The sequence below is a fragment of the Asterias amurensis genome, chromosome 11 (genome assembly GCF_032118995.1).
Source record: "Asterias amurensis chromosome 11, ASM3211899v1".
NCBI lineage: Eukaryota > Metazoa > Echinodermata > Asteroidea > Forcipulatida > Asteriidae > Asterias > Asterias amurensis.
The window spans coordinates 13,893,193-13,916,585 of record NC_092658.1 but is presented as its reverse complement, the minus strand read 5'-3'; the positions used below and the strand labels follow the sequence as shown (position 1 = coordinate 13,916,585).

At 39.0% G+C, this 23,393-nt stretch overlaps 2 protein-coding genes across 5 annotated transcripts in view; one reads left to right on the top strand and one right to left on the bottom strand.

Moving 5' to 3' along the window:
• LOC139943670 (uncharacterized) overlaps positions 1-23,393 on the bottom strand; it is a 75,854-nt gene that overhangs the window by 6,332 nt on the left and 46,129 nt on the right. For 3 of the 4 annotated variants that reach the window (XM_071940404.1, XM_071940406.1, XM_071940405.1), the window contains exons 16-23: positions 22,341-22,442; positions 21,269-21,370; positions 20,903-20,989; positions 19,820-19,921; positions 19,235-19,306; positions 13,374-13,484; positions 5,864-5,974; positions 5,279-5,350 (exon numbers count right to left, since the gene is read on the bottom strand). In XM_071940404.1, coding sequence (XP_071796505.1) covers positions 5,279-5,350; positions 5,864-5,974; positions 13,374-13,484; positions 19,235-19,306; positions 19,820-19,921; positions 20,903-20,989; positions 21,269-21,370; positions 22,341-22,442 — 759 coding nt within the window. The remainder of the gene's footprint in view (positions 1-5,278; positions 5,351-5,863; positions 5,975-13,373; positions 13,485-19,234; positions 19,307-19,819; positions 19,922-20,902; positions 20,990-21,268; positions 21,371-22,340; positions 22,443-23,393) is intronic. The other variant, XM_071940407.1, reaches the window with a different exon arrangement.
• LOC139944086 (uncharacterized) lies at positions 6,035-8,764 on the top strand. The gene is made up of 5 exons (XM_071941042.1): positions 6,035-6,057; positions 6,462-6,597; positions 7,161-7,229; positions 8,090-8,292; positions 8,532-8,764. Exons 1-5 carry the CDS (start codon positions 6,035-6,037, stop codon positions 8,659-8,661), a joined length of 561 nt encoding a protein of 186 aa, XP_071797143.1. The 3' UTR covers positions 8,662-8,764.

The window sequence follows — 23,393 nt, the reverse complement described above, 5'->3', positions numbered from 1 at the left end:
TGGTTCTTGTCAATGCCACCAGCTCTTTCCCGATACAATTAACAAAATTTAAACAAGCAACTACAAAGTATTTTGTATTAAAACTTAATTGTTGATGACAGATCTCTACCAATACTTCCAAGTGATTTTTTTTATTGGTTATAGGATCTTATTCTTAAAAATCTCAATCTGAAATATTTCAAGTAAACATCTCTGTTCATCCAATTTACAGATTCCGACAATAAACAATTATTCAAGAGATATTCAAATCCAGTTTCCCTGTGCCTTATTAACAGTGACTTAACAACATCTCTATGGTCACACAGATATACAATAATGCTTAGTATTTAAGATAAATTTTACGGTAAAAGATGTACTGCATAGTGCATACCATTCACCAAAAAGTACATTGCATAATGAAAATATAAAACCATAAAAAAAACAGTTTTTGGTTGCTACATAATCAGTTTTTATGATTGATCGGCTCAATGTTAATTTATTGAGGTGATCTACATTTCTTGTTCAATATCAAATTAAAATAAATTCATTTACAAACTCATCTTAAAGGCACTGGAAACAACTTGGTAATTGTCAAAGACTAGTATTTCACTTGATGTATCCCAAGATATGCATAAAATAACAAACCTGTGAAAATGTTGCCTTAATTGGTTATCAAATTTGCAAGTGAACAATGAAAGAAAGACACCCTTGTTCCATTACTTTGTTTGCTTTCAGATTCATCATAAAAAGGCTTCCGCTGGAGTCTATCACTATTTGAGTGAGAAATAACCTCTTTCTCAAAAACTATGTTACTTCAGAGGGAGCCGTTTTTCACAATGTTTTATACGGTCAACGGCTCTCCATTGCTCTTTACCAAGTAGGTTATTATGTAACAATTATTTTTTAGTAATTACAAATAGTGTCCAGTGCCTTTAAAACTGAAATTTGTTTGTATTTTTAAAGGAGGAATTTGTTTAGTGTCTTGCTTTGAAACACAAGTGCCAGAGGGCCAGTGCCACATTTTTCCTGATCCCATCAAAATCGAGGGAACTATGTGTTTGTTTACTTTTACTCCCTGACAACACGATACAAGACAATCCCATTGAGCATGATGTTAAAGGCACTGTATGGACACAATCAGTCATTGTCAAAGACCAGTCTTTTCATTTGGTGTATCCCAACTAAAATTGTGCACTAAATAACAAACCTGTGAAATACTTACTCAATTGGTCCTTGTGGGGTTTCAGAAGCATAATAAATGGCTTCAACTGAAGTATTTTATTGTTTGAGTGAGATATTACTTCATTTTCAAAAATTTTGTTATTTCAGAGGAAGCTGTTTCTCACAAGGTTTTATACTATCAACAGCTCTCCATTACTCGTTATTATTTTGAGTAAACCAATAGTGTCCAGTGCCTTTAAAGAGTATTCAGAAGTTAACCTTCGTGCACCAGATCACTAAGCAACGACACTCCCAGTATGCCCTGAACATGTTTTTTGTTTACAATTAAAGTTCATAGTTATTTTTTACAGGTGATACCAAAAACATTTCCCAGGGGTTAAACAGCAAGGAAGTTGGGAAGTTGGGCAAATACTGAAAAAGTACATGTATTTAAGTAACTTGCACGTGTGTAGTTGTGTTTATGAACGAATCGGAATACAAATCGCGGCACCAGCTTTTGAGAGATTACAACTTCCAATCGATTGAGGTACAAATTAAAGTATTTATTCAATCGGAAACGGTGGTGTAAAACACAAAAATAAAACGCGTTCTGTTTCATGGAATATGGATAATATTTTGATGAGTTTTCTCGGCAGTTTCTATCAATATTTTGCTTGGCCTCCATAGACTCTTGGAATTTTCCTGCAAACAGGTCTCGTCCCGTTAGGGGGAGCGCATCAAGTCGTTTGGGAGCCCCGACGGACGGGAGGAACAGAGCATCTAGGTGGTTTGCCCTACGGGCAGATGTTGATAGGGTGGATACTCTCGTAAATTGATCTAGGACAGTGCGCAGGCCGCCACCATCATGTCCGCTGGGATCGCCGAGTCCTCATCGCCGGCAAGCGTGAGGTACTTGGACAAGAGAAGCAAAAAAGACGATGTGCGCATGCCAAAGCGCGATGCTGAGTCTATCTTCCTGGCTACTTCCTCCATCTTCCCCCGCGCTTTGTCGGTGAAGGGAAGTTTGGAAGAGGTTGACCCCCTGTCTGCGGTCAGCTTGTCTGCCGCGGAGTCCGGTAGGACCGGGGTTGAAAAATATTTATCGAAATCCCGGGGGGGGGGGGGGGGGGGGAATCAGTAATATAAATCCACCCACTTGGGGTAGGCCGTCCAAGAGGACGCCGACATAATGCCCTCGATGCGGTCAGCGCATACACGGTCGAGTGGCATAGCCGGGAAAACATTCCCACTCCTCTGAGCGGGCCAGTCCTCCTCTTAAAAGACCGCCGTTCAGCGGGGGCGTCCTCCGCTTCCTTGGCGGGGAGATCCAACACCCAGCCCATGTCCCCTCGGAGAGGAGATGCACTTGTGCAGATTGCTGGCAACCTGACAGTGCAATGATATGTTGACGAAGTGCTGCGTCCAAATGTTGCACCACTTGCTGCAGCCCATGGTGGAGCATTTGTGTACATGGATGACATTAATGCCCGACCACACAGAGGGAGAGTAGCTACTGCATTCCTGGCTGCTGAAGGCATCGAGCGAATAGTGTGGCCGCTAAGTTCGCACGACCTCAATCCCATCCCTGTGGGACTAGCTGAAGCGATCTGCATATCCCCACATCAACACCAACAGCAACCTGGCTCACCTGTCCCATCTTCTGCAAGTTCAGTGGAAGGCCATCCCACAGCAGCGTGTCACCAGACTGATCAACACCATGATGGTGCCAGGCAGTCATTGACAGGCGTGGATAGATGCGTTACTGACCCGTAGATTTGATAAACCTTTGTGACTTTTGAGAAGAGCAGTTTTTGTCTTCCACTTGAGCTCTCATTTAGGCATGTATAAGAGAAAAGACCAAATGACCAGGATGACAATAAAAACACCCAGTTCCTACTAAACAAAACAAAAAATCAGGAACAAATTTGAACACGAATTTAGCTCCTATAAACCAACCGAAAAAGTGAAGGTACTTAAATGAATGGATACCAAAAGAGCTAATAAAGGACTAAAGATTGCTGATTTATTAACATAGCTGTGTCTGAACTGACAGCTTTTGCTGTGGCTTGGCTAAATTGATAAAAACATTTGTTGTGTTTTTAAGATTTATTTCATCATTTTTGGTTCATATTTTATTTGAAAAAGCCATCTGAGTGCACGGCAGCTCGGGCTGAGAAAGATTAAAGGATCAGCCCAAACACCAAGTCACGGATGAAGCGCATTGAGACATTATTTTGGAATGTGCTACATAAAAACTAGTGATTATTAATATCATTATTATTATCATTGATTTGGGGGAAAATGCTTCATTCCAATCTTTTAGTTTTCAAAAAATGCACTGTACCAGCAACTTGGACATGTTTTTGAGAAAACAAATAATAACTGTACATGATTGGTCAGGAACTTTGCAGATTTCAATATTAATTTGGTTATTTTGAAATGAGAAACTGAGTTTCAGAAAACAATTTTTCACACATGGAAGCATAAATGACATAAATGTTTTTTTTCTGAAACACTTGCTATCGTCGTCACAATCACAAACTCAGATTAAAAATTGATCATAAGTTTTTATCAATCTAAACAGGGACTTTACAATGAAAGCAGTTTAACTTTGCAGGGTAAGCAAATACTTTCCTAAATAATTTGGGGCTGAACAAAGAAATATTTACTAGTAAGGGATTGACCAATGACCTCTGGATTAATGTGCTAGCTGGCGCTTTAACTGGTCTCCTTATAAAGATATTCCTCTGAAATTTGTGAGCTTGCATTTCTCAAGGTCAATTCCTGTTGATTAACTCTTTATTGTACTGTAGTTATCATCCAATGTTTCAAATTCTTCAGGACGATTAACTAAAAGATGCCTTGGTTGGATTTAGACTCTCAACATTAAAACAAAACAAGAACAGCAGAGCTGCCATGGTGAGCTGCTGATCACCAGATAGAACCAATGACTGACAGAAAAACCAATCATTTGATCAACTGATGGTCAAAGGGGTGGGGACGTTGACAAGTATGAAGTAATGACCATTTAAGGTTTTCATTGATTGAGCTCATTCAACTGGAACCAGTGATCTTTGAGTTTTATCTTTTCATATTATATGCATCTAAGCAGCAATAATTATTTGATTAAAACTTTGCACTCTTCAGTGATGCACTCATTGAGTTTTATCCTTTCATATGCATCTTTATGTTAAAAGTAATATTTGATTTAGGTTTCAAGTCAGTACATCATGGAAATAAGGAGTTATGCCTATTCAATTTGTTCATTGTTTAAGCTCATTCAACTGAAACCTGTGATTAATTTTTTAAGTTTTATCTCTTCATATTAATCTACATGTAAGAAGCAACACTTGACTTAAGTTTCAAGTCAGAACATCATTGCAATCAGGAGTTATGACCATTTAAGGTTGTCATTGTTTCAGCTCATTCAACTGGAACCAGTGATGCACAAAGGGAGGTTTATCTTTTCTTATGAATCTATATGTATACTTTAACATTTTAGTTTATTCTAAAAACGTTAACATTTTTTGTTATTCCAAAAAACTTTAACATTTTTTTATTCCCAAAACTTCAACATTATTTGAAAAAAAACCTGAAAATTACTGAAATGACTGGCAATTGTATATAACAATCTCACTTTGGCTTGTTTATATACCAAAAACAACTCAACTCAAAGACTTAAACTTAAACCAAAAACTTTAACATTTTCAAAAACTTTAACGCGGACGGCCGGCCGGCCGGACGGACAGACGGATGCCGGACGGAAATTGGTATTACATAGGCTCGCACTGCTCTGCAGCTCGCCAAAAAGGATCCCACAAGATTGCGCCCTTGGAAAAATCTGGCTGAAGTTTTCACAATCCGGGGAAAATGTCAGTACTGATACCTTGGTAATGATTTAAATCAACTGAAGTATTGGTTAATAATAAGGGAAAGCTACGACAGAGCAGTGTAGCGCCCTCTTGTTGTCACTTATACTTCACTTCTTGTTTTGCTTTACTGTGTTCGTTAGTGTTAATACTCGCTCTACTTGCTGTATTAAAAGCAGTTATTTCTGCGGAAATTGAGTTTAAATACTTTGACCGCACCACTATCGAACACGCCTGTTCAATAGTGGCACTGCTTTATTTCTACTTACCAGTGCATTGATGCCACTGTTCGTTAGAAGTTGTCGGACTCTGCTGAACAGGAACACCAGAGCTTGAGGCCACTAGGTCATGACACGCCAAAGGAAGTAATAATAACAACATTTATTTCATACTGACTCACGGTAATGATACAGATATGTTGATGATAACAGGTAGTGAACTGAACCATAAACTGGATTCTTGAAACATAGTAACAGAGTAGATGAAAATGGAGCCAGCATGGTAGGACAAAAGCTAATTACCACCTAATTTAAATATGCAAATTAGGTCACTTCTGGCTTGAAACTCTTGTCCGATTTTGGATAGGTCATCAATAACCAACCAATAAACAAGAATCAACAATAAAACAAACTTTTGCAATTTGTGTAACCCGACATGCCTAAATCTAAACAAAGCAGATGAAAATGGAGCCAGCATGGTAGGACAAAGTGAAGCAGATAAGAAATGCTTTAGTACTTTTCATTTTTGAACAGACAACCACGGGGGTCATATATCACACACGCAGATCAAAATATAAGACCGAAAGTTGAAACCAGACAAAGTAAAATAACTATAAGTAACTCCTGATTACTCACTTGATGGTGGTGGCAGCAGTGGAACATTTTCATTGTTCTGTTCTGGAGGTGCAGTTGGATGAACAGTCTGATTAGACCCAGAGGGATTACTTGCTGGCCGACTGTCCACGACTGTAAAGATTGAGAAATGGTGGAATATATAGTCAGTCAAACATTTGTGGATGCTGGTTCATGTCCTTCCTACAATTGTTGACGTAACAAATTTGCAACAAATAATTCGCATCAGTTGACTTGAGCTCAACCCATGCGAACATTCACTGCAAAAACAGCCATGTATATGACATCAAAATTTGCTTTGCATTCATTTTGGCAGGGAGTATGAACAGTGCTTTAAAGGCAGTGGACACTATTGGTAATTACTCAAAATAATTATTGGCATGAAACCTTTCTTGGTGACAAGTAATGTGGAGAGGTTGATAGTATAAAACACTGTGAGAAACGGCTCCCTCTGAAGTAACCCAGTAGTTGTAGTTGTAGTTTCTGTTTGGAAAAAAGTGGCGCATATCTGTCACTAATATAGGATGACAGTATTTGGAGCAAGAGTGGATTGTGCAATTTAAAAAGTAACATTTTGTCATTAATTTGATTTATTTTTTAGGAGTGATTCAACTTCCAGCGTGTTACATAATTCAGTCAACTTGGCGTCTCGACTTGGCCAGAATGGTTCATCTTCTCAGAGCACCCAACCTTCTATACCAGTCACTGTCAGTTGGGCTAAGAAATCAAAAACAAAGGTTTGAATTTTGTAATGAAGTCACATAACTATACATTTTCGTTGGGTAATTCTTAGGGCCTTTTGACACAAAGCAACTTTTGCAGGCAACTTGTTGTCAACCTACTAAAGTGCATGTTAACACAGGACCACTTTCTTAGCACATGAGTAATGTTTGTAAACAGTGTCTTAGGATCCACACGAACAATACGTTAACACTCAAACGTGAATGTCTTTTCTTATTTGAGACTTCCTGGAACTGGTTGCCTGTAAATTGCCTCTTGTGACATGACCCTAAGTGTAAGTTGTGATAACTGTTACCCCTCATCCTCTCAAGTGTGGACTGTCAAGTGGAAATTGAGATTCTCCCCGAAGGGTTGGAAGTAAACGTGGGGAGTACAGATGATTGCAATTATCCAAACAAAAGTTGTAGTTCTTCTTGTCATGGCACCAATGGAAGTGTTGTAATTGCTTGGGCTATTACTTGTCTTAATATTTTCCAAACATTTTCTCAGGAGAAGTTTTGAAAATATACACCACAGATTTTACACATAATTTGTTACTTCTGGTTTTTTCCCCCAACAGGCCGACAAATCTTTATCTGTTCAAGATGAAGTGGAACAACTAATTGAAGACATTCTGAATCCTTCTAAGGTAAGACTGCAAATAATGCATCGTGAAAAACATTTTCAAAGTACAAAAACACACGACCAGATAGTTGTGAATTTCGCTGGTGAATTTTAAAACATGTTTCTTGAAAACAAGTTGATTGGATTGCAAGAAATCTTTGATAGAAAAAAGAAAAAAAAACATTCTATTAATTTGTGAATAGACCGTGAGCAGTGAGAGAATTGTCACTTGTGTTTCAAAACACAGAGGTTTTGAGTATGTGTCATGTAACATACTTTAGGATTTTGGTTTTACCATTACACCGATGTGTAAATAGTTCAGAGTGCTGCAGGGAAAAAATCTACAGGGTGCTTACAGAGAGCTTGGGTGGGATTGGCAGTGGCGTAACCAGATATTTCAGTTGGATGGGGGCAGGCAGGGAAAATACATAATTTGGGGGGCTATTGAAGTAGTGAACCACACCAGTTGTGGGTTGGTTCCGGTGGGGGGGGGGGGGATACTCCCACCCCTGCCCCCTTGTTGGTTACGTCACTGGGATTTGGAACCTAAGACCAAAATATTCTAGAACATAATTTTTCTTAACCACAAGCCACCAAGTTCTTTTCCCCAAAAAAATTAGCAGCGTGTACTCTAACATTTTAATCAATATGAATCTTAAATCTTGAATTACTGTTCTCTCCTAATAAAGCATTACTGTTGTCCTGGAGAGGGTGGGCTGCAAAATCCATTTGAATGTGCGCTGTGCTTGTGCTGTCAAAATAGTGCTTATTAGTTTTGGTATTGTTAGTTTGTCCTAAGAGATTGGACACTCCAAGTTGTTTGGATAATACTCTAGTTTGAAACGCTGTACATGTGAAAAAATCTTTGCATTATTTTTTGATTAGGTCAAGACAACAACAAAGTTCAATCAACTTTGCGAGACATTACTAGATAAAACTTGCAAGTCATCAACACTGACTTTATCATGGAGAACAACATCAGCTGGCGTCATATTGAACAACGTTGTAGAAAGACACTCCGATAAGAAACCCTTCTGGCCCAAGAAGTCTCTACTGAACCTCATTCGAGATTGTAACATAGCAGCAAGGTGAGTAGAAACGAAAGAAACTTCCTTCATGTAAGTCATATTTATTATTATTATTGTATAATGGCACAATAAGGAACAAGTTAGAGTGCGCTCTGTGGTTAACTAAATGTTGACTATTTTTACTCGATTCCAGGCTGGTCTATCATTGTTGGAACCAGCCTCAGGACCGTGGTTTCTTTTGTGGTCCCGATAGCATGTTTTTTGCACTTCTCAGGATAATTTGTTGTTATTTGTTTTAGTTCTTGCACGCCATTGATACTGTTGGCCATAGAGTTGAAGGATCTTGAAGTGGTAGATTGCTGCATAAATCACATGCAAGACATCCCAGACTCTATCTTGACCAAGTCACTACAATTCTACATCAGGTGAGAGTTTATTGGACTTTTCTGTTCCTTGCAGACCTACAGATTTTTTCAAATATTTTGGTATGAGACATCGCCAAACTCACAAGGCTGGACAGCCACTTCAAGGCGAAGGCTGAACTAAACTGATTTTGGGTTATCGACCCAAATCAACCGTTACTGACACACTGCCACCTACTCATTGGGCTGAAACAGGGTTATCCCCTTCACAGTACAAGAGAATAATAATAATAAATTATAATAGTGGCTTCTTATATAGTGTGCATATCCGTCACTCAGTGACGCTCAAGATACAATATGTGGTACTATGTTTGAATTATGAGACCTACTCCTTTTTACATACACTAGCGGGATGCCGCGCCTCCTTAATTTTCTCTAACTTATTTCACTTTCAGAAAGCATGTCAAGTTATTTTTAGGGTTTGTTACGTCCAGTTTGGGTCAATAGACAAACTCCTAAAAATGTACCCCATTCAGCCGCATGAGGTCTCTTTTGTTAATATTATCTCCAGTAACCAACCCGACGGGCCGATCGCTAAATAAGGCTAGAAAATGGATTTGGCAAAATGTACATTCTGAGACCTGACCGACACACTGCTCTAACCAATTTTGTGAATGGACTTATTCTAAAGGAAACTTAATGTCGTTTTGCTTAACAACTTTGACCAAATGCAAAGTTCTTTTTTACAGCTTCAAAACAGCCTTTGACGTACGTGTATAAGTTTCACAAACTTCCGTGATGGGGTAAACTCTGAAACTGCAACACTATACCTCCATGAACAGACCGTATTCTAAAACGGTATTCATGTACTCATTTGAGTTTACTGGCAAAAGATAGTGTCCATAGTTTAAAAACAGCAAGATACGTTTTGCATCAATAGTGCAATTTCTGTATGGAGATTTTTGTAAGTCCGAGGTCGCCACCCACTTTCAACCTAAAGTGGTCCCACGGCGACCTCCTTCACCAATCAACAGGTGGCCTGTCTCAAAACCAGATAACACACCACTCACAATACACTGACCAGAATGTAAGGAGAGGTTATTTTAGGCTCTTTGTGTAAGGCCCCCCCCCCAACCCCCAAATGTTATTAATTGTAAAGTTCCCTTAGACACCTTTCAACCTATAGCCGGCCCTACCCAATGTTTCCAAATTATAAAGCTTCCGTTTGATCCCATCCTTGTCCATCATGATAATTCTCATGCCGTTTTGAAGTGAATGCTTCTTTATAAATATTCTCCATTTAATCTTTTCAACAAATGAGTCACCTGTCCGAAGGATTTCTAGGAAGTCACAACATCGACCAGTGGTTGACACATGGTCGCCTGCGAAACATCAATCTGTGAGTTACTTCATTCATTCAATGCAAATTTGTGAGATTTGTGTCGGTTTTGTCCTGGCACCCAGCCTCTTCGACCCTTTCGACCCTGCGCGGTAATGAATGAACCAATCCGGAGAACCATGCTTAGTACAACATGAAAGTAACCCGACCAAAAAGGGCGGATCGAATGGCGGGTGGGCGGGCAAGGGGCAATGAGTGAACCAATCCGGAGAACCATCTGCGAAACACTGTCCAATGAGTCGCCTTACAGAAAGATTTCTAGGAAGTCTGGTAACAACATCGACCAGTGGTTGACACACGGTCACTGCCCAAACTTTCTCCAATCAGTTGGCTTGTAAGTGGGAGTTTGGGTCAGGGTTTTGTAGACTTGCAACCCGACGTCTGAAACCACACAAACGTATTGAATTCCACACACTTAACCGTGTTGATTTCCACAAGGATGCCATGTCACTGGACCTTCTAATTTTCAATCCAAGATGGCGCGGGTTACGCTTTTAATAGTATAGATGCAGCACATGAAATGGTGCTGCGGTACAACATGCTGCCAATCATGCCAAACCATGCAGGAACTCCAAGGCAAACCCTTTCTCTTTTTGATAAGTGCACAGTTCTTATACATGCATTACACAACACAACGGACCAACGGCTTTATGTCCAATTCGAAGGTTAAGTCATGGTTAAGTGTTTTGCTTAAGGACACAAGTGTCACGCCTTAGACTCGAACCAACACTCTGCTGATCAGAGTTTGAATCCGATGATTAAAACCTCTAGGCCATGAAATGCCACCTTCTCAAATGTTCATGCTGAGGTGTGGATTTGTTTTTTGCATACTGACCGGATTAAAAAGCATAACAAATTTTACAAAAATGTTTTACGTCTCCACACAAACTTGCAAGATAAGTAAAGAAGTGTTGTTTAAATGCACTGGACTCTGTCTTTACTCAAAACTTACTTGGTAACGAGCAATGGAGAGCTGTTGACGGTATGAAACATGGTGAGAGTGTCTCCTCTAAAGTAACATAGTTTTTGAGAAAGGGCTAATTTCACACTCAAATATTAAAAGACTTCAGGCCTGAAGGCTTTTATTTAATATGCATCTAAAACCAAGCAAATTTGTGCAACAATGTTTTTTACATCATTCTCTTGCAACTTCGATGACCAATTGAGTCAAAAATTTCAAAGAATTGTTATTTAATGCAAATGTTGGGATACACCATATAGCAAGGACCTATGAGAATACTGGGGCGGATTGCAATAAAACGGTCTTAGTCAACAGTCTAAGACCAGTCAGTTATAGCCGGCTATCTGCCTAAGACGGTCTTAGCTTAGTCAGTCATTAAGCCTGTTGCAATATAAGCCGGTCTTAGATAAGTCGGTGAAAGTAATGAAATACGAACGAGTGTCCCATAATACTTAGCACTCTGCAGGCACTGGTGGTACGGCATTGTTCTTATTCATTTGGTTTAAATCACCGGATATCAAATCTGTGAGTTGTATCATTTTGACTTTTGGGAACATACATTTACGATACAATCACCTTGATCATCATCATAATGCCTCCCATGGGTGTAATCTATTTCTAAAATAAAATCTAATCCTAGAGCTCTTTGTATCAAATTATCTACAACTAACAAATGCAGCACCATCTCTAAAAACCAAAACAAACACCGATTATAGCCAGCTCAGAGCAGGCTTAAGATTTAAGACTGGCTATAATTATAGGGTATGTTCAGACAGCGTACTAACTTAGACCCGAACCGGTCTAACTTTTACGAGCAGCGGGGGGTGGTCGTAAAAATAAAAACCCTTTGCGTTCAGACAGCACAGAGTTAAACCCGATTCGGTTTATCTTCGGTTTTAAGAGGTCAAAGTAGACGCGACCCCGTTGCTCTAACATCCGGTTTTATTCATCAGATTCATGCACCGAGTATGCCGAAATACTGAGTGCCCCATGCCCTGGATGATCATCAGGGCATAATTATTGGATACAAATGGCCAAATCGAACGCGGTAACAGTTTTACCGTTGGGAGGATATGGGCACTTAAAACAAACATGAACACGACTCAAATTTTTTTTTTTAAACAAACAAAATATTGATACAAACCGCCGAGAAAACTCACCAAAATATTGTCCATATTCCATGAAACAGAACACGTTTCATTTGTGCGTTTTGTTTTATACCACTGTTTCCGATTTAATAAATACTTTTAGTTTGTACTTCAATCGATTGGAAGCTGCGATCTCTCAAAAGCTGGTGCCGCGATTTTTATTCCGATTCGTTCATAAACACAACTACACACGTGCAAGTTACGTAAATACATGTACTTTGCAGTATTTTCCCAACTTCCCAACAACAACGTGGTGATATTGCTGGCGTAGGGAATTTCCCCTACACACAGCCTCGCGCCCACTGCAGTTCATTCTCCTAGATTGAAAGTACAGCACGCTAGTAACGGTGACGGCAATAGAAAGGCACATCCACGGGATCGGTGATGGTAACTATGGGATATCAGAGAGTGATCACTATGGGATGGCACCGCTGTACATGTGAGAAGCATTGAAAAATATGCTTCTTCGCTGCGCTCGTAGTATACGCATGAAAAACAGTTTCAATTTATTATAGGACACTGAACAAAAAAAGCTTGGAAAATATAATTTTGTTTCAGAATTTAATAAATCATGGGCGTGGGCCTGTGTTAAACTGCATACACCGATCGAGAGGGTTTCGCCAACTCGGTAAGCGGCAAGAAAGTAATATAAATACTCGGTGCTTTTCAGCATCAGAGGCAACAGAAACCGTATACAAGCACTCCGGGTCCCGGGCGTGTGCATTGAACCACACAATGGGTCGTCCGTTACGAGTTAAAACCGGATGTCATTCTGTCCACACGCAGTGTTAAAAGATAAACCCGAACCGGTTTAGACTTAGACCGCCTCGCTGGACGGTTTAAGTTTTGGGGTTTAAACCCGATCCGGTCTAACTTTATTTGCGTTCACACGCACAAAAGTTGAACCCGAACCGGTGTAAGTGGACTTAGACCAACTTTAGTACGGCGTGTGAACGACCTCATAGACCGCGCTATTGCAATTGGTCTATAATTAAAGACTGTCTAAACGCGTCTCAAGTTAGCCGGCTATCTGCATAGACTGGTTTAAGACCGCTTGGTGCAATCCGCCCCTGGTCTTTGACAATAACCCCAAGGTGTCCAGTGCCTTTAAAGAGTCCGTATTGTTTGGGAATGACTCTAAAAATTAATGGCAACAGCAGTGTTTGTATCTGTTCAATCTTTCAATTAATGTAGTATGTAAAAAGCCTGAATCAATCTTCAGTTTTGTTCTAAATCCTATGTTAGCTTATAAATATCTCAGGTAGACCTACCCGGCTTCTTTCTAGCAAGCACCTTCAACGTTTCGGGATCATATGCAAGTTTAGCAAGTTCATTGTCTGGTATACTGGCACCCAGACATGACACCTCAGATGAACCGAATTCTGAAAAGAAGAAAAAAAATTGAAAGAAAAAAATGTTTTTTGTTTTCATTCAATAAAAGACAACAATCTTTGCGGTCAGAAAAGACTCAGTAACCTGCAAGTAATACCCCACATACAACTTTGATATTGCCAAACTAAAACTTTGTACGATGTTTTTCAGTTTTCTACAAAACTTTAATAAAGGAGCTTGTATTTCTCAAGGGCAATTCATTTTGGTACACTCTTTAGTATGCTGTAGTCATCACCAAAAGTAAAGTTGCATTTCTTAAGACATGTTAAGTTGCAACGGTTGTTGGTTCAAATCCCACCCCAGTAATATGTCTGTGAGTTTTTACTCAGAACTCGGTGCTAACACACATCAGAGTATATGGGGAAGAAAAAAAATGAAAGGTCATTTTCAGTTCTTGAAAGAAGTGAGGGTTCTGAAGAACCCGAGATATCTTGACATTTCAAACACAGTTCTTTGGTCTTCAGCTCTGGTTCTTGTCAATGCCACCAGCTCTTTCCCGATACAATTAACAAAATTTAAACAAGCAACTACAAAGTATTTTGTATTAAAACTTAATTGTTGATGACAGATCTCTACCAATACTTCCAAGTGATTTTTTTTATTGGTTATAGGATCTTATTCTTAAAAATCTCAATCTGAAATATTTCAAGTAAACATCTCTGTTCATCCAATTTACAGATTCCGACAATAAACAATTATTCAAGAGATATTCAAATCCAGTTTCCCTGTGCCTTATTAACAGTGACTTAACAACATCTCTATGGTCACACAGATATACAATAATGCTTAGTATTTAAGATAAATTTTACGGTAAAAGATGTACTGCATAGTGCATACCATTCACCAAAAAGTACATTGCATAATGAAAATATAAAACCATAAAAAAAACAGTTTTTGGTTGCTACATAATCAGTTTTTATGATTGATCGGCTCAATGTTAATTTATTGAGGTGATCTACATTTCTTGTTCAATATCAAATTAAAATAAATTCATTTACGAACTCATCTTAAAGGCACTGGAAACAACTTGGTAATTGTCAAAGACTAGTATTTCACTTGATGTATCCCAAGATATGCATAAAATAACAAACCTGTGAAAATGTTGCCTTAATTGGTTATCAAATTTGCAAGTGAACAATGAAAGAAAGACACCCTTGTTCCATTACTTTGTTTGCTTTCAGATTCATCATAAAAAGGCTTCCGCTGGAGTCTATCACTATTTGAGTGAGAAATAACCTCTTTCTCAAAAACTATGTTACTTCAGAGGGAGCCGTTTTTCACAATGTTTTATACGGTCAACGGCTCTCCATTGCTCTTTACCAAGTAGGTTATTATGTAACAATTATTTTTTAGTAATTACAAATAGTGTCCAGTGCCTTTAAAACTGAAATTTGTTTGTATTTTTAAAGGAGGAATTTGTTTAGTGTCTTGCTTTGAAACACAAGTGCCAGAGGGCCAGTGCCACATTTTTCCTGATCCCATCAAAATCGAGGGAACTATGTGTTTGTTTACTTTTACTCCCTGACAACACGATACAAGACAATCCCATTGAGCATGATGTTAAAGGCACTGTATGGACACAATCAGTCATTGTCAAAGACCAGTCTTTTCATTTGGTGTATCCCAACTAAAATTGTGCACTAAATAACAAACCTGTGAAATACTTACTCAATTGGTCCTTGTGGGGTTTCAGAAGCATAATAAATGGCTTCAACTGAAGTATTTTATTGTTTGAGTGAGATATTACTTCATTTTCAAAAATTTTGTTATTTCAGAGGAAGCTGTTTCTCACAAGGTTTTATACTATCAACAGCTCTCCATTACTCGTTATTATTTTGAGTAAACCAATAGTGTCCAGTGCCTTTAAAGAGTATTCAGAAGTTAACCTTCGTGCACCAGATCACTAAGCAACGACACTCCCAGTATGCCCTGAACATGTTTTTTGTTTACAATTAAAGTTCATAGTTATTTTTTACAGGTGATACCAAAAACATTTCCCAGGGGTTAAACAGCAAGGAAGTTGGGAAGTTGGGCAAATACTGAAAAAGTACATGTATTTAAGTAACTTGCACGTGTGTAGTTGTGTTTATGAACGAATCGGAATACAAATCGCGGCACCAGCTTTTGAGAGATTACAACTTCCAATCAATTGAGGTACAAATTAAAGTATTTATTCAATCGGAAACGGTGGTGTAAAACACAAAAATAAAACGCGTTCTGTTTCATGGAATATGGATAATATTTTGATGAGTTTTCTCGGCAGTTTCTATCAATATTTTGCTTGGCCTCCATAGACTCTTGGAATTTTCCTGCAAACAGGTCTCGTCCCGTTAGGGGGAGCGCATCAAGTCGTTTGGGAGCCCCGACGGACGGGAGGAACAGAGCGTCTAGGTGGTTTGCCCTACGGGCAGATGTTGATAGGGTGGATACTCTCGTAAATTGATCTAGGACAGTGCGCAGGCCGCCACCATCATGTCCGCTGGGATCGCCGAGTCCTCATCGCCGGCAAGCGTGAGGTACTTGGACAAGAGAAGCAAAAAAGACGATGTGCGCATGCCAAAGCGCGATGCTGAGTCTATCTTCCTGGCTACTTCCTCCATCTTCCCCCGCGCTTTGTCGGTGAAGGGAAGTTTGGAAGAGGTTGACCCCCTGTCTGCGGTCAGCTTGTCTGCCGCGGAGTCCGGTAGGACCGGGGTCGAAAAATATTTATCGAAATCCCGGGGGGGGGGGGGGGAATCGGTAATATAAATCCACCCGCTTGGGGTAGGCCGTCCAAGAGGACGCCGACATAATGCCCTCGATGCGGTCAGCGCATACACGGTCGAGTGGCATAGCCGGGAAAACATTCCCACTCCTCTGAGCGGGCCAGTCCTCCTCTTAAAAGACCGCCGTTCAGCGGGGGCGTCCTCCGCTTCCTTGGCGGGGAGATCCAACACCCAGCCCATGTCCCCTCGGAGAGGAGATGCACTTGTGCAGATTGCTGGCAACCTGACAGTGCAATGATATGTTGACGAAGTGCTGCGTCCAAATGTTGCACCACTTGCTGCAGCCCATGGTGGAGCATTTGTGTACATGGATGACATTAATGCCCGACCACATAGAGGGAGAGTAGCTACTGCATTCCTGGCTGCTGAAGGCATCGAGCGAATAGTGTGGCCGCTAAGTTCGCACGACCTCAATCCCATCCCTGTGGGACTAGCTGAAGCGATCTGCATATCCCCACATCAACACCAACAGCAACCTGGCTCACCTGTCCCATCTTCTGCAAGTTCAGTGGAAGGCCATCCCACAGCAGCGTGTCACCAGACTGATCAACACCATGATGGTGCCAGGCAGTCATTGACAGGCGTGGATAGATGCGTTACTGACCCGTAGATTTGATAAACCTTTGTGACTTTTGAGAAGAGCAGTTTTTGTCTTCCACTTGAGCTCTCATTTAGGCATGTATAAGAGAAAAGACCAAATGACCAGGATGACAATAAAAACACCCAGTTCCTACTAAACAAAACAAAAAATCAGGAACAAATTTGAACACGAATTTAGCTCCTATAAACCAACCGAAAAAGTGAAGGTACTTAAATGAATGGATACCAAAAGAGCTAATAAAGGACTAAAGATTGCTGATTTATTAACATAGCTGTGTCTGAACTGACAGCTTTTGCTGTGGCTTGGCTAAATTGATAAAAACATTTGTTGTGTTTTTAAGATTTATTTCATCATTTTTGGTTCATATTTTATTTGAAAAAGCCATCTGAGTGCACGGCAGCTCGGGCTGAGAAAGATTAAAGGATCAGCCCAAACACCAAGTCACGGATGAAGCGCATTGAGACATTATTTTGGAATGTGCTACATAAAAACTAGTGATTATTAATATCATTATTATTATCATTGATTTGGGGGAAAATGCTTCATTCCAATCTTTTAGTTTTCAAAAAATGCACTGTACCAGCAACTTGGACATGTTTTTGAGAAAACAAATAATAACTGTACATGATTGGTCAGGAACTTTGCAGATTTCAATATTAATTTGGTTATTTTGAAATGAGAAACTGAGTTTCAGAAAACAATTTTTCACACATGGAAGCATAAATGACATAAATGTTTTTTTTCTGAAACACTTGCTATCGTCGTCACAATCACAAACTCAGATTAAAAATTGATCATAAGTTTTTATCAATCTAAACAGGGACTTTACAATGAAAGCAGTTTAACTTTGCAGGGTAAGCAAATACTTTCCTAAATAATTTGGGGCTGAACAAAGAAATATTTACTAGTAAGGGATTGACCAATGACCTCTGGATTAATGTGCTAGCTGGCGCTTTAACTGGTCTCCTTATAAAGATATTCCTCTGAAATTTGTGAGCTTGCATTTCTCAAGGTCAATTCCTGTTGATTAACTCTTTATTGTACTGTAGTTATCATCCAATGTTTCAAATTCTTCAGGACGATTAACTAAAAGATGCCTTGGTTGGATTTAGACTCTCAACATTAAAACAAAACAAGAACAGCAGAGCTGCCATGGTGAGCTGCTGATCACCAGATAGAACCAATGACTGACAGAAAAACCAATCATTTGATCAACTGATGGTCAAAGGGGTGGGGACGTTGACAAGTATGAAGTAATGACCATTTAAGGTTTTCATTGATTGAGCTCATTCAACTGGAACCAGTGATCTTTGAGTTTTATCTTTTCATATTATATGCATCTAAGCAGCAATAATTATTTGATTAAAACTTTGCACTCTTCAGTGATGCACTCATTGAGTTTTATCCTTTCATATGCATCTTTATGTTAAAAGTAATATTTGATTTAGGTTTCAAGTCAGTACATCATGGAAATAAGGAGTTATGCCTATTCAATTTGTTCATTGTTTAAGCTCATTCAACTGAAACCTGTGATTAATTTTTTAAGTTTTATCTCTTCATATTAATCTACATGTAAGAAGCAACACTTGACTTAAGTTTCAAGTCAGAACATCATTGCAATCAGGAGTTATGACCATTTAAGGTTGTCATTGTTTCAGCTCATTCAACTGGAACCAGTGATGCACAAAGGGAGGTTTATCTTTTCTTATGAATCTATATGTATACTTTAACATTTTAGTTTATTCTAAAAACGTTAACATTTTTTGTTATTCCAAAAATCTTTAACATTTTTTTATTCCCAAAACTTCAACATTATTTGAAAAAAAACCTGAAAATTACTGAAATGACTGGCAATTGTATATAACAATCTCACTTTGGCTTGTATATATACCAAAAACAACTCAACTCAAAGACTTAAACTTAAACCAAAAACTTTAACATTTTCAAAAACTTTAACGCGGACGGCCGGCCGGCCGGACGGACAGACGGATGCCGGACGGAAATTGGTATTACATAGGCTCGCACTGCTCTGCAGCTCGCCAAAAAGGATCCCACAAGATTGCGCCCTTGGAAAAATCTGGCTGAAGTTTTCACAATCCGGGGAAAATGTCAGTACTGATACCTTGGTAATGATTTAAATCAACTGAAGTATTGGTTAATAATAAGGGAAAGCTACGACAGAGCAGTGTAGCGCCCTCTTGTTGTCACTTATACTTCACTTCTTGTTTTGCTTTACTGTGTTCGTTAGTGTTAATACTCGCTCTACTTGCTGTATTAAAAGCAGTTATTTCTGCGGAAATTGAGTTTAAATACTTTGAACGCACCACTATCGAACACGCCTGTTCAATAGTGGCACTGCTTTATTTCTACTTACCAGTGCATTGATGCCACTGTTCGTTAGAAGTTGTCGGACTCTGCTGAACAGGAACACCAGAGCTTGAGGCCACTAGGTCATGACACGCCAAAGGAAGTAATAATAACAACATTTATTTCATACTGACTCACGGTAATGATACAGATATGTTGATGATAACAGGTAGTGAACTGAACCATAAACTGGATTCTTGAAACATAGTAACAGAGTAGATGAAAATGGAGCCAGCATGGTAGGACAAAAGCTAATTACCACCTAATTTAAATATGCAAATTAGGTCACTTCTGGCTTGAAACTCTTGTCCGATTTTGGATAGGTCATCAATAACCAACCAATAAACAAGAATCAACAATAAAACAAACTTTTGCAATTTGTGTAACCCGACATGCCTAAATCTAAACAAAGCAGATGAAAATGGAGCCAGCATGGTAGGACAAAGTGAAGCAGATAAGAAATGCTTTAGTACTTTTCATTTTTGAACAGACAACCACGGGGGTCATATATCACACACGCAGATCAAAATATAAGACCGAAAGTTGAAACCAGACAAAGTAAAATAACTATAAGTAACTCCTGATTACTCACTTGGTGTTGGCAGCAGTGGAACATTTTCATTGCTCTGTTCTGGAGGTGCAGTTGGATGAACAGTCTGATTAGACTCAGAGGGATTATTTGCTAGCTGACTGTCTGTAAAGATTTAGAAATGGTGGAATATAGTCAGTCAAACATTTGTGGATGCTGGTTCATGTACTTCCTACAATTGTTGACGTAACAAATTTGCAACAAATAATTCGTATCAGTTGACTTGAGCTCAACCCATGCGAACATTCACTGCAAAAACAGCCATGTGTATGACATCAAAATTTGCTTTGCATTCATATTGGCAGGGAGTATGAACAGTGCTTTAAAGGCAGTGGACACTATTGGTAATTACTCAAAATAATTATTGGCATGAAACCTTTCTTGGTGACAAGTAATGTGGAGAGGTTGATGGTATAAAACATTGTGAGAAACGGCTCCCTCTGAAGTGCCATAGTTTTCGAGAAAGAAGTAATTTTCCACGAATTTGATTTCGAGACCTCAGATTTAGAACTTGAGGTCTCGAAATCAACCATCTATTAACGCACACAACCTCGTGTGACAAGGGTTATTTTTCTTTCATTATTATCTCGCAAGTTCGATGACCGATTGAGCTCAAGTTTTCACAGGTTTGTTATTTTATGCACATGTTGAGATACACCAACTGTGAAGGCTAGTCTTTGACAGTTACCAATAAGAAGCCACTATACTTATTATTATTAAATAATACCTGTCTAATCTTTAAGATGAAAAATTGCACTAGCAAGAGAGGACCTTCCCTATGCATTGACTGTATCAATAAGATAATATCAAAAGTAATAATAGTGACTTCTCATATAGCGCTCATATATCCATCACGCAGTGACCCTCAGGGCGCTTCATCATGCAGTATTTTACCTGCAAGGTATGTGGGACTATGTTTGAATTATGAGACCTACTCCTTTTTACATAGCACCATGTAGTGGTTTACAAGGTGGTGTGGCACAATATACTGCCAATCAAACCAGGAACATCGGGGTGTAGGACACCAACAAAAAGTACCGAACCATGCAGGTTGACTTGACAGTTGGCCTGTACTTATATACTTACCAGAGGTATCACTTTGTGCTGCACTTCTTTGGTGGACATCTACAGTAACCAAGGAACCTGACTGAGAAGATCCAGTAACAACTTTGCCTGCATATAATATCAAACATACAACTTTGATATTGCAAAAAAAAAACTTTGTACCATTTTAGTTTTCTGTAAACAAATAAAGGAAATGATGGGAAGTCAGCTGCAGAGCTGAAAAGGCCCTGAAGTATTGATTTGATTTGAAGACTACTTTCCAGTTAAGTTGTGTTTTTAAGATTTATTTCATCATTTATAACACATTTTATTTGATTCTACTTGCTGTATTAAAAGCCGTTATTTCTCAAGAAATTGAGTTATAGTTTGACCGTAATTTCTACTTACCAGTGCATTGTTGCGGATGTTGGTTAGAGGTTGTCCGATTTGTTTGGGAATCACGTTGATCAGGTGTTGCAACTGTTGTGGAGCTTTCAACAGTGGTCAAATCTGTTTGCGGGTTGATGAAGAAAAAGTTTTTGATTGGTTTGTCAAAAATTAAGTTTTCTTAAAAGACATGTTAACATGATTTACTGCATTTATCAGAAAGCAGTCCAATGACCACAATGAAAATAGAAACAACCAGTTCAGCACACATTTGAACACAAATTAGCTCTTGTAAACCAACTTCTTTTTACAGCACCATGTAATGGTTTACAAAGATGCTATGGCGCAATATGCTGCCAATCAAACCAGGAACACTTGGGCAAACCTCTTCTCTTTTCAATATTTAGAAAGTACTGGGTTCTTTTATGTGTGCTACTTCACACAGGGGACCAACAACTTTACGTCTAATCCGAAGGACAAAGCATAATGAATAAGTGTCATGACTGGGACTAGAACCCTCACTCTGCTGAACAGGAACACCAGAGCTCGAGGCCACTAAAAGAGGTCACGACACGCCAAAAGAAGTAATAATAATAACAACATTTATTTCATACTGACTCAGGGTAATGATACAGATATGTTAATGATAACAGGAAGTTAATTGAACAGTAAACTGGACTATTGAAACATAGTAACAGAGTAGATGAAAATGGAGCCAGCATGGTAGGAAAAAAGCTAATTACCACCTAATTTAAATATGCAAATTAGGTCACTTCTGGCTTGACACTCTTGTCCGATTTTGGATAGGTAATCAATAACCAACCAATAAACAAGAATCAACAATAAAACAAACTTTTGCAATTTGTGTAACCCGACATGCCTAAATCTAAACAAAGCAGATGAAAATGGAGCCAGCATGGTAGGACAAAGTGAAGCAGATAAGAAATGCTTTAGTACTTTTCATTTTTGAACAGACAACCACGGGGGTCATATATAACACAACATTACACATCACACACGCAGATCAAAATATAAGACCGAAAGTTGAAACCAGACAAAGTAAAATAACTATAAGTAACTCCTGATTACTCACTTGGTGTTGGCAGCAGTGGAACATTTTCATTGTTCTGTTCTGGAGGTGCAGTTGGATGAACAGTCTGATTAGACCCAGAGGGATTATTTGCTAGCTGACTGTCTGTAAAGATTTAGAAATGGTGGAATATAGTCAGTCAAACATTTGTGGATGCTGGTTCATGTCCTTCCTACAATTGTTGACGTAACAAATTTGCAACAAATAATTCGCATCAGTTGACTTGAGCTCAACCCATGCGAACATTCACTGCAAAAACAGCCATGTGTATGACATCAAAATTTGCTTTGCATTCATTTTGGCAGGGAGTATGAACAGTGCTTTAAAGGCAGTGGACACTATTGGTAATTACTCAAAATAATTATTGGCATGAAACCTTTCTTGGTGACAAGTAATGTGGAGAGGTTGATGGTATAAAACATTGTGAGAAACGGCTCCCTCTGAAGTGCCATAGTTTTCGAGAAAGAAGTAATTTTCCACGAATTTGATTTCGAGACCTCAGATTTAGAACTTGAGGTCTCGAAATCAACCATCTATTAACGCACACAACCTCGTGTGACAAGGGTTATTTTTCTTTCATTATTATCTCGCAAGTTCGATGACCGATTGAGCTCAAGTTTTCACAGGTTTGTTATTTTATGCACATGTTGAGATACACCAACTGTGAAGGCTAGTCTTTGACAGTTACCAATAAGAAGCCACTATACTTATTATTATTAAATAATACCTGTCTAATCTTTAAGATGAAAAATTGCACTAGCAAGAGAGGACCTTCCCTATGCATTGACTGTATCAATAAGATAATATCAAAAGTAATAATAGTGACTTCTCATATAGCGCTCATATATCCATCACGCAGTGACCCTCAGGGCGCTTCATCATGCAGTATTTTACCTGCAAGGTATGTGGGACTATGTTTGAATTATGAGACCTACTCCTTTTTACATAGCACCATGTAGTGGTTTACAAGGTGGTGTGGCACAATATACTGCCAATCAAACCAGGAACATCGGGGTGTAGGACACCAACAAAAAGTACCGAACCATGCAGGTTGAC